The sequence below is a fragment of the Eptesicus fuscus genome, chromosome 5 (assembly GCF_027574615.1).
Source record: "Eptesicus fuscus isolate TK198812 chromosome 5, DD_ASM_mEF_20220401, whole genome shotgun sequence".
In the NCBI taxonomy this organism is placed as follows: Eukaryota; Metazoa; Chordata; class Mammalia; order Chiroptera; family Vespertilionidae; genus Eptesicus; species Eptesicus fuscus.
The window spans coordinates 83,219,526-83,231,760 of NC_072477.1; the positions used below are offsets into that span (position 1 = coordinate 83,219,526).

The following is a 12,235-nucleotide window of genomic DNA, read 5'->3' on the forward strand; positions in this document are numbered from 1 at the left end:
TTTCTGTTACACTGAAACAATAACACACAGTAATTATTATCCTGCTATAAAGACACCCCGCCCACATTGCCCACATCACCTACTCTACACACTTATAGTCTATTAATTCCTCTCTTCCCCAGGCCTTTCACTTCAGTTGGCTTTCTCTTTAGGAATTACTTTCCAGACTTCATGTGTTTTTGCAGTTCACTTTAGAACCTTCCTGTTTAGATAATATAGAAAGAAACTAGACCATTCTTCTAATACACTCCTGGCTGATACTGCCTAACTCAGGAAGCTACATTGAGATTGCTATTTGCAATATTCTTACTTGGGCCTTCAAGCATCCTGTCCGGCCTTGGCCATTTTTCTCTTTGAAAGCTTTCTTTCCTCCTGGAAACTAGCTCACATGCAAGTCAGAAAGACTTCTACACTATGGCTTCAGGGAAAGTAAATTCTGGATCATTAGAATGTTTCTGTTTTTTTTTATTTTGTTTTGTTTTGTTTTTGAGCAGATACCTGTTCCTAATTGGCCTGAAAACACTAGTGTGAACTATAAATGAAAATAATTCAGTCAGATGGACACATATTTTGACAAGAATATTTATTTATTATTAAAAAATACACAAAGGCAAAAAGGTTGCTTAGCTGCTGATTGTCCATAATACAGCAGGGCATTGTAAGAAAGGGGGATATATTTGCTATATCTGGCAGTTTACATTTTTAAGGCATTTAGGCTTAAAAGTAGCAGGCATACCTAGGTGCCTTTACTTGAGTTTAAATATACTGAGGCACACTAGGCAGGTAAGGGATTTGAGACTATACAATAAAATTCTCATGCACTTGTGTCTTAGGATCGTATATCTGTCCCCCCCACAGCTCCATCAATCTTTTTTTTTTTTTTTTTTTTTTTTTGCACATAAGCTTTGGAGTTGTTCATAGAACAATGGTAATAATAGACTTGCTTATCATGACAACCGATGGGACACAACAGAACTATCTCACAGACGGGTTCTGTAGACTCTTACCAAATTGAGGCTCCAGTAAGAAAAACACCAATTTATAAAGGCACAGTGGAGACAGGTTTAATGCATTAAATATAACATGAATCACTCACAATAACACGTTTAGTTTTTCAGGGAACGTTTGTTAATACAACACAGTTGGTCACACAAAATACAAATGCTTCTGTTGATTTGTCTTGGCAACTCAGATACATCAACAGTGCTAACAGTTTAACAGCTTTGTTCTCATCTGACAGAAAGTAACGGCAGTTCTGCAAGGCAAATGTTAAACCTGACCGTATGTATTTATTAATTCCACAGTGTTTTGACAGATTATAGGGGATGGAACTCAGAGGATGCTGACACGCTCGCTGAGGGCTTTCATCTCCGTTTCCTCAGTCTCAGGACTGTCGCCGGCACTAGCACTGGGGTTTACCAGGTGTGGGGGGTACTGCAGCCCCTGCTCGCCTGCGTACTGCTCCCACCGCAGGTCGTCGCTTTCGTGGGTGATGTAGCGTTCCCCGGTCTTGCACTCCAGCTCTCGTAAGTCTAACCAGGTCTGATAATCCTGATGAAGAAATTCCAAAATATTACCACAGAGGTGATTACAACTCATAAACTGCCCTCAGTTCCCACAATTGATGAGTCATTCCTTTTCCTGTCACTCTAACCTGGTGTGTGTTCCCTCAGGCACCCTGAAGTGACAGCAGCAGCACCAAAACCATCCTATTTGCCCGAACTTTACACACGCATCCTGTCCACGTGAGGTGCACCGGAGGGTGGGCAGTAAGTGCTTGCAGTCAAACAGTTGGGAATGTTGGCATTCCTTTGAGATTTCATGACTGCAAATAATCCTTCAGTATTCCAGAACACCATTTTTCTAAACTTTTAGTTCAACCCTGGCGAGTTTTGCTCAGTGGTTAGAGCATCTGCCCATGGACCAAAGGGTTGAGGGTTCGGTTTCCTGACAAGTGCACATACTTGGGTTGCAGGTTCAATCCCCGCCCCTGTTGGAACACGTGGGGGAGGCAACCAATCAATATGTCTCTCTCACATCAGACATATCAATGTTTCTCTCTCTCCCCTCCCTCCCACTCTCTCTAAAAATCAATGGAAAAAATATCCTGGGGTGAGGATTTACAACAACAAAAACCTAAACTCAAATTCAAGGTGAAAATAATAGATATTTAAGAGAAAACAAGCATACACCCACGCATGTACATTTGCCATGCATTTGTTCTGTACTGGTCTAAGCTTTAAAGACACAAGTACAAACAAGTATAGTGCATGGCCATGTGTGGCCATTCACGTGGGCATTTATCAGAGTTGCACAGACAGATGCTTCTGAAAGCTGGGCCTTGGAGTTTTGTTCTGACCCTTAGGTTTCTTGATTTTGGTTTGGGGTGTGCAAGTGTGTGTGTGTGTGTGTGTGTGTGTGTGTGTGTGTGTGTGATTTTCTTGATAAGAGAGGTTTAGAAACACTAAACTTTATTAAGTCCTCAGCAGTTGCATTCATTTTGACTAACAAATTGATATTAGAATTATACTTTTAAAAATAAACAAAATACTTTTTGCAAACAATATCAAAATCTTACAAATATTTAGAAGCTCACCTGACTGAGGGAATATCCAATAACTGATTTTTACCTGTAGCCAAGGGTGACTCAAGGTCTTGTCCACACTATAGCGCTTTCTCATTTTTACTTGCAGCAAGTTATTGATAAGATCAATGGCTGAAAAAGAATGTTAGCTATTAGTGAAAACAGATGACAAACCAGGAACATATCATGATTCCTTTACAGTTTACTTCATGTCTGCTATTTCACACAGTCAAGGCAGCACAGTGACAGCAGGCAATAGAACCTGAAGAACATTCATCTTGAGAATTCTAAAACCTTGGTCTTCACTTTATTTTGGGTGCTGGAAAGTGAAATTGGAAACAATCGTGGAGGAAGGAGTATGAGTCTTTTGTGAATATGATTAAATTTCTCTTGGTTTAGTCTTTAACACGTTTTTCTAAAGTAGAAGTTTTATTTAAATATGTTTCATTTAAATACATCTTGCACTAATGGCAGGATAAAACTAAATTCAAGAGAAGGCATTACTAACTTGGTTGTAAAATGTGTTTAAATTTAGAATACACACAATGGGCTTCATAGACTTGAATTAAATGACGGCCATCTGGACACCAGATTTAAAAGGGAAAATATATAAAGCAAAACATGGGTCAGGACTCGTGATAAACTTACAGCCTAAAAACCAGTGGCACCCCAGGATTAGACCTGTGTCTCTTTCACAGACAAAAAAAAAAGTGAATTAACTCCCCAACTTCCCCAATGACTAAGTCCCGAGTCAGGTAGCTCTGGCTCCATTGTTTGGTCTGCACCGGCATGCCTGGACCAGAAATACAGACTGTCACAGGGGTGCAGAGGCCACCGGAGACCAAGATCGTTCATCCAATCCAAATGAACCAGGCTCCTTATCATTACAGGCAAAGAGAAGTGATTCTTGCCGTCTCTTGGTAATCTAGAATTCTCTCTCTCTGACACGAACATTCTAAATATTGGCCTGCACGAAAGGCTGCAGAATAGCAAACACGTAATTCTTTGACTGAAGAAAGTAGTAAATGCGACAGCCCACACTTAAATGCTGCCTCTGCCTACACACCCTGGCCAGAGCTAGGGTCCCTTAGGAAACACAGTACTTAGTACAGTTTCCCATTGCACACATGTTCTCAGAGAGCTTTCGAAAGTACAGTTCTCTCAGCGAACGGTGTATTGGGCTTGTGCTCTAAAACATCCATTCACACGATTTACTCGCTGGTGAGTAAAGTGCACCTTCCATTCTGGCTGCTGTGAAGTCACAGCACCACTGGAGGAGGAGGGGGCCAGGGAGAGCTTATGTGCTACGGAGCATTAAGCCTCCCTTGACACTGCAGGGAATCAATATACTAGTATGTTATTAGTTCACTCATTCTGTTTTGAATTCAATAATGAGGAGGGCAGAAGTACAGTAGCTCAACAAAAGGTTGGTTTGTGCCCAAATGGGCCCCAAACAGTGAACCACACGGCCTGATGGGGAGGGAAGCACCGCCAGGGGAGAAACTCGAAGAGTCTGAAGGGAATGGAATATGTGAAGATAAAAAAATGGTTCTGCTGAAGGAAGCACAGTCAGCAGTGGGGACAGCCGGGACCCAGGTGACCTGAACACGCACAGCAAGAAGGAGACGAGGACCTCGGGAAGAAACGGGTCCAGGACACAGGGAGAGAACCCAGGAAATACGTGTGTGTCTAAACATGCGTGTGGGTATTTGTGAATTTATATAACATATTTTGTGGCTCTCGGCAGAAGACAGAGGTAATTAACTATTAAATGTCGGCGCCTGTACTTAAATGTTGGGGACCTGGTGGTACTGAGAAAACAGGTGCCTCACTTGTGTCTGAAGCTCCATTCTACTTGTCACTCTTTCCGGAACTCTTAAAACATCCTTTTTATTCATTGTCTCGCACAATCCAGCATTAATCGTACCCTCCAAATGCCTTTCACTAAAGATATTTTTAAAATAAATTCTACAGTGTTTTTGTTTTCCTAACAATGTTCTGTTTATTGGCCACATTCTTCATACATACGTATCAATCATTCGTTCACCAAACCTGCCTTAAGAAATTATTGTTGGCTATTATTTAGGGAATAAACAAAAATGTCTGGCCTCCTGAAAAGCTCCCAATCTAGTTGCAAAGGCGAAACATGCACACACACACACACACACACACACACACACACACACACACACCAATATGCACCATTTGAATCTCTGGCCTGTGTCAAGTATCCTGGCATCGCTCCCACTTAATCCAAGATTTATTCAAAATTCATCACAACGGCTTGAAGAACACCTCTGTTAGTTTCCTCAAAATGCAGTATGTCCAGTTCTGAACAGTAATCACATCTCATAGCTGCCACTGAGTGTCCTCCTGTGACACCTCCATGCCCCCAGGTCTCGCTCCCAGCAGCGACCTCCCTGGGAGATGCTTCCACACTAAGGGGGCGAACCCAGGTGCACGGGAGCCAAGTCTAGTAAAACGGGAGCAGCCATCGCAATCCCAGAGGGAGCTGACCATCAACAAACTCCAAATGGGTCTCAACCCCAGTCCCAAAACTCAAATGGAGACTCAGAATTCGGAGCGAGAGGGAATGTGGTAGGGCACGCCTTTAAAACTGTGGCAATGGAAGGGGGAGAGGGAGAGACCATGGGAAAGACATAAAATCGGGTCATTCTGTGAACTTCTCTCAAAAACAACGCAAAGGAGAAAGTGAGCCCGCCTTGGCAGCGGGACTCGGAGGAAAGCAGAGGACTGCAGCAGAATGGAAAGTCAGAGAGAAAGGCGGCCTACTGCGTAGCACACAACAGGATGCTGGTGCCCACGGGGAGGACCAGGACTGCAGAAACCCCAGGCTCCCCGGAGCTCCCTCAGAACAGGAATAACACAGGCAGTGCCTGGTCCTCCTCCTCCTTGTAGTAAACATGATGCCAACGTTTACGGAGAGGCAGAGAGGGGTAGAATTATTTTCTGATTGTACCTGCCCAGTTATTCTGGGAGTTTGCTTTTCTAATGCTATTCTGAGAGTTCTCTTATTCATCCTTAAACTCAATCTCATCTTCCCATATTATTAGTAAACTGAGTTCTCTCAATACCATGGATAGCCATATTAGGCAATCTGAGATGTTTTTCCTTTTTTTTTTATTGAAAATTTTTAAAGAATTGTATGGTTCAGTTTTTCATTTTGAAAGAATTTACTATCCCTCACGAGCAGAGAGTTTTATGCTTTCTAAAATGGATCCACACTCATGTTTCCTCTAAATAAAAAAAATAAAAAAGAAAAGAAAATCTGTTTTTTGAAGCCTAATGTTTCTTTTTTGCTACAGCAAATTATTGCCTAACTAGAGGCCGGGACCATGAATTCGTGCACCAGTGGGGTCCCTCGGCCTAGCGGGATTGGGCAGAAACCGGCTCTCCGACATCCCCCGAGGGGTCCCGGATTGTGAGAGGGTGCAGGTCAGGCCGAGGGACCCTAACGGTGCATGATCTGAGCCGAGCAGGGACACGGGAGGTTGGCCAGCTGGGGAGGGACCGCAGGAGGTCTCCAGGGCATGTCTGGTCCATCTCGCTCAGTCCTGATTGGCCAGACCAATTGGCCAGACCCCAGCAGCAAGCTAACCGTTGTTGGAGCATCTGCCCCCTGGTGGTCAGTGCATGTAATAGCGAGCAGTTGAACTGCCTTAGCATATCATTAGCATATTATGCTTTGATTGACTGAATGGATGACTGGATGACTGGACACTTAGCCTATTAGGCTTTTATCATATGGGATTATATAGGATACAGTTATTTTCCCCTAACTTCCTGTATGTCAATTTCTGTTGTTGTCTCATCAGTTGAAAGACTGAAATGTTAGGAAAGCGAAGAGAAAATTTTTATCAAACGTTCCCTTTAACCAGAATGGGCCTTTCAGCAGATGTTGGGATAGCTGAAGTTCTGTGTAGCCTGTTTGCCAGGTGCACAAGTACATCTGAACAAAAACAAAATTAAATGGTACGTGCAGGTGCTGAAGAGCTTTATGTTTTAATATGAAAAAAAAAATGTTCCATCAGATTGTTAATTGTATGGATTCCATTTTCTTCTGGTATCAAATACAGAATTATCTCTGCAACTGTGGAAACTATATTGCAGTCATTCTCTATTTCAAAGCAAATGCCATGTGTATGGACACAATAGAGTCTGTGTATGTAGAAGGCTCATTTGCATGTGCCATGGCATCCAAAGCTTGGAGAAAATCCTACAAAAAGAATGGAACTGGACATATTTGGATACATAATCGGTCCCTCAGGTTACATCCCTCAGTCCCTCCGCCATTCCCCATCGTTCACTATTTCAGTACATGCCTATCTCCCCTTATTCTCCCCACTAGGTTTCAGCTCCTTTAAGGTCAGACAGATTGTGTATTTATTTTTGCACAAGAGTTTCACAAATATTTAAAATAAAATACATTATTTAATGCATTAGAAAAGTGCTTGCTCAATAGCATTTGGTAGACAGACTACATTAATTAGAAATTTAAGTAACATTTTCTCAGCTCTGAGTTTTAATATTCATATTATGTGCATATGGTTTGTACATTTTTGCTAAAAATATTCCTGGATGGTAGGACATCACAACTCCACACAATATAACAGATCACAGGATCAGTGACTTCTATTGGAAAATTAGAGCAATGCTGAGAATAGCTGCAATACAAATAGGGTTTATTTTACAATGTTTATTTTATAAAAGAGAAATTATTGGTGACCCTCTGGGGCTAACCTGTTTTATCCAGACACAGTACTTTTTACTTTTATTTTTCTATACTGTCTTCTAACGCCAATTATTCAGGTACAAATCTATATATATAAAACCCTAATATGCAAATAGACCAAACGGCAGAACAACCGAACAACTGGTTGCTATGACGTTTGTTGACGACCGGGGGTGCACAGAACATGGCGGGCGTTGGCCACGGTGGGATGGTGGAGCAGGTGAGCAGGGGCGCCAGATAAGGTGGGGCGCCAGTCACTGTCATCAGGGCGAGCCTCTGGTGGTTACTGAAAATTCTTTGTTCCCGAGCGCCGCGGTCCCAGCCGGTGCTCACACCTGCTCCCGGCGCAGGCCCCGCTCGCACCTGCTGCCAGCATTGGAGCCACCGCTCGCACCTGCTGCCGGCGCCCAGTGCTTGCCATGATTGCTCAATCGCTCAGTGCCATCAGTGGGTGCATGCGGTGGCTGCCGGCCCCAATTGCCCCTCAGGGTTTCACCTCCCCCTCCTCCTGAGGGGTGATGGGTGCCGGCAGCCGCCTCTTGCCCCCGCTGCTGGCAATGGCCCTGCTTGCACCCTTTGCCAACAGTGGAGCCACCGTTCGCACCCACTGCTGGCGCCCGGTGCCAGTCCCGATCGCTCGGTGCCATCAGCGGGTGCAAGCTGCAGCTGCCGGCCCCAATTGCCCCTGAGGACGTCTCCACCTCCCCCTACTCCTGAGGGGCAATCAGGCAGCAGCTGCCACTCGCACCCGCTGCTGGCACCAGCCCAATCGCTCTGTGCTATCAGCAGGTGTGAGCAGGGCCAGCGCCGTCACACGTGGGAGTGGTGGCAGCAGGAGCAGGGCTGCCGGCAGACAGGGGGCTCGGGGCCGTGGCGGAGGGGCCAGGCAGGGGCACGGAGGATGGGCTGAGACCTGCCCCTGTGCCCACCGCAGCCTTGTGGCCCACAGTTCCTTTCAAGGTGCACAAATTCGTGCACTGGGCCCCTAGTTTTCAAATAAGAACCCAGATCAGAACTGTCACCCTAGAGATGGAGCATCCTCGGTCAGCACTGAGCTCCTCACCTTCTATTGTCCTTTACCTTTTCCATTCAGCCCCGCAGTCGGTCAGTGTAGCCCTCAGCACTTCTCCCTTTGGTTTGCTTCACGCTGGTGGGTAAGTTGTGTGTTTATTTTAGAAATCATTTTGCAACCCTTCACATTCCAGCTCTCAACCCAGCAAGCTGTTGCCGGGCAACATGAACTGGGACGCGCCTCTCAGAGCTGGAGCCAGAGGCCGCCTGCGGCAGCCAGGCCGCTGGAAGTCATCATCTCACCGGTGCCTCAGTCAATTACCGCAATCCGATGAAGTGCAAGACCTTTAGAGACTCAAGCCCCAGTCTCTCCTTTTCCAGTTCTTTCCTCAGTGCAAAGCCATTCTGTCCACGGTTACTCTTTTGCTTTACCTTCAATTTCACTGCCTCTCAAAGACCGGCAACACGATTTTAGAAATCCTGAACTGTTTAAACATACCACACAGCAGCCCCCAAACTGATGCCAATGGATTCAAAATTCAAAGTAAAAATCAAAACATATTTATATTATTATTATAATGATGCACAGGGAGGATTTTTCTTTCATTTTCACTGCACATTAATATCATTTAGAGAGGTCTTTGTTTTTAGTGGGTTTTCTTTAATGCTGAGACTGAAACCAACGTTCAAGGTGCTGGTAGTTTGTAGACGTGCCCGGCTGTTGCTAGTCTGTACAACTAAGGTGGGGAATGAGGAATGAGCATTGTTTCTCAGATTTGCCAGGCATGTGAGTAACCCAGGGAGCTACCCTGAAGATTCTGATTGCTGCGTCTGGGGTGGGACCTGAGAGTCTGCAGTCTGTTGTCTCCCAGGCGGAGTCTTAGACCCACACCTGAGTAGCAAGGGCGAGAGGTGTGAGAACACTGAAAGTAGTTAATACCTGGTTTAATAGGGCCTCTGACGCCATGGATGTAAGTGCAGAGAAATGAATCTAACCACGGAGAAAGGTATCTGTGCTCTGTGCCATCTGGTTCACTATTTGGGATGAAGACACAGAGGGTTTCAGGACAGCTTCCCCTCAGGAGACGCCAACAGGAAGAGCAAACAAGTCGCATTACTCAAGTAAGTTCCCAAATAGCTACAGTCTGAAGCTATGGGCCATACTGGTAAGACAGCACTTAACAGGGACCAATGGAACTAAGTCCTCTATTTAGGTCCCTCCTTCCCACCAACCAAAAAGGGTCTAAGTACAGAACTGAAAAACCCGGCTTATCAGCAACATGCCTGAGAAAGAATTCAGGGTCCTAAATCCAGAGCAAACTCAACATGAATCTATTTATTGTCCCCAAATCAAATGTCATTTTATGGTGTGCCAAGAGAAATGTGTTCTTTACAATGAGGAACATGGTGGCATCAGTTTGGATTCACTGAACCTTGAGTCAGAGCCATTTTGAGGTTTGGTGTAAAGAACATCAATGAAGAGGAACGTGTCTGAACTAGAGTGAAGAGGAGGTTGAAAGAAACACTGATTGCTCAGGATAGGATGGCGGCTTCCAAACCTCTGAGATTGAGATAAGCTTTTAGTTATAAGAAGGATTAGGCTTGCTCGACCAGCGGGTATAAACAGACATTCTCCTCATTGTGCTAGGGCCTAATTAAGAAGAAATAGGGCTACTCATGAAATTGCATATTTTCCACCAATGGAGCAATTTCAGAATTTTATGCATAAATCTTCAGTGGATTGATACTGTGAAGCAGTACAGGAGTTAGAGAAGACTTTAAAGAGCCTGTATTTTAAAATGATATTCTGTTGTCATTGTGGACGAAAGCAAACTTACAAGAATATTTAAACTTTGTTGTTCTTCTATCCTAATATCTCTACATAAATTCAGATGTCATATTCAGAAGTGAAATTTTCATTTTATAATTGGGATTTATAGGAGACCTTTCAATTTTGGGGACAAATAAACATTTTTGAGAACTTAGAATGCCAATGTTCTTGCTAAAATTTCCTGTGGTCAGTTTCTCTCTAAAAATTATCTGCTAGAGAAAATGCCATGAATTTAATTTTATCAGGATAAATAATTCCTTTCCTTGTGGGGAACTTTTCAGATATTAACTCATTTGGATTTTTAAAAATTCACTCTACTAGTGGATATTAATGTAATCACTGTATGCCTTTGGCTCATAATTTTGAAGTTCCTTATTGTTGAAAAAAATGCATGGCTTTTTTAAAAAAAAATTAAACACAAGCCATCTCGGAGTTTCAAGTAGAGATTGTCTAACATGTTAAACTCCCGCGAAGGTGCTGACCCATATAATTCGCTTTGGTTTATCCATCTTGATTGACTCTCCTGGCACCAGCCCGGCATGGGTCAGCAGCTCACTAGCTAGTCCCCTTGCATCTGCTCCACGCTGCTACATCTGACAGCGGTACTAATATGTTGACAAATAAAGCTATTCATTAATATTCAGCTGGCTTGCTGGGTCTTCAAGCCTCATATACTGTTGCAAACACAGTTTAATTATTAAAATGACAACTGTCTTTCTTTTGTTCCTTATACCATTGAGTTTCTGGGTCTCATCCATGCAAGGCTTATTTTCAATGAGGTTATTTTTTGTTTTGAACAAATGTAGTGAAAAGGGGACCTACAGCTGGTTGCTTTTCATGGCAAAGTGCTACTTCCAACTTAAGTGCTTCATGTTCTGGAACACTGTTGGATTTTGAAAACATACCATGTGGTAATGGTGCTATGCTTTCATTTAGCTTTGCTTTGTGTTTGTGCTGGCTGTATTTTTCATCTGCAATTTCTGGGGGAAACACACTTGTGACCAATTTTATTTGAATTTACCACATTGAATGACAAAAATTGCTTTAAAAATAAAATTTAGATGCTTTGATAAATGTATTGTTATATTATTAGAGCCGTTCTGTGCCTTGAGATGCCATGTGTTCTACAATGTACACAAGTGTCAGCAGAGGACTGAGACCAACTAGAAGCAAAAGTTAGAGCTGTGCTCCCCGGGGAAAGGCAGAGGCAGAAATATTTCCATTGAGACTGTGGAAGCGGGAAGTGGAGAAAGTTGGCATCACTGGTGCACCATTGCATTTTGGTGATGTTGAACTAAAGACAAACTATAGATTTTTTATTCGATTTTTTTTATTAAGGTATTATATGTGTACATATCTTACCATTGCCCCCCCCACCCCACTCCCATATATGCCCTCACCGCCCAGAGTTTTGCATCCATTGGTTATGCTTATATGCATGCATACAAGTCCTTTGATTGATCTCTTACCTTCCCCACCTCTCCCTAACCTTCCTGCTGTAATTTGACAGACTGATGCTTTACTGCCTCTGTATCTATCTTTTTGTTCAAGTTTTTAATGTTCTTTATTATCCATAAATGAGTGAGATCATGTGGTATTTTTCTTTCATTGACTGGCTTATTTCACTTAACATAATGTTCTCAAATTCCATCCAGGTTGCTGCAAATGGTAAGAATTCCTTCTTTTTTATGGCAGCATAATATTCCATTGTGTAGATGTACCATAGTTTTCTGATCCAGTCATCTGCTGATGGGCACCTAGGCTGTTTCCAGATCTTAGCTATTGTAAATTGTGCTGCTATGAACATAGGAGTGCATATATCCTTTCTTATTGGTGTTCCCAGTTTCTTAGGATATATTCCTAGGAGTGGGGTTACTGGGTCAAATGGGAGTTCCATTTTCAGTTTTTTGAGGAAACTCCATACTGTTCTCCACAGTGGCTGCATCAGTCTGCATTCCCACCAGCAGTGCACGAGGGTTCCTTTTTCTCCGCATCCTCGCCAACACTTGTCGTTTGTTGATTTGTTGATGATAGCTATTCTGACAGGTGTGAGATG

At 43.4% G+C, this 12,235-nt stretch overlaps 1 protein-coding gene across 1 annotated transcript in view; it reads right to left on the reverse strand.

The window, feature by feature from the left end:
* Window positions 1-546: 546 nt before the first annotated feature.
* PRKD1 (protein kinase D1) overlaps window positions 547-12,235 on the reverse strand; it is a 317,805-nt gene continuing 306,116 nt past the window's right edge. The window contains exons 17-18 of the mRNA XM_008152921.3: window positions 2,631-2,716; window positions 547-1,551 (exon numbers count right to left, since the gene is read on the reverse strand). Coding sequence (XP_008151143.2) covers window positions 1,333-1,551; window positions 2,631-2,716 — 305 coding nt within the window. The 3' untranslated portion in view covers window positions 547-1,332. The remainder of the gene's footprint in view (window positions 1,552-2,630; window positions 2,717-12,235) is intronic.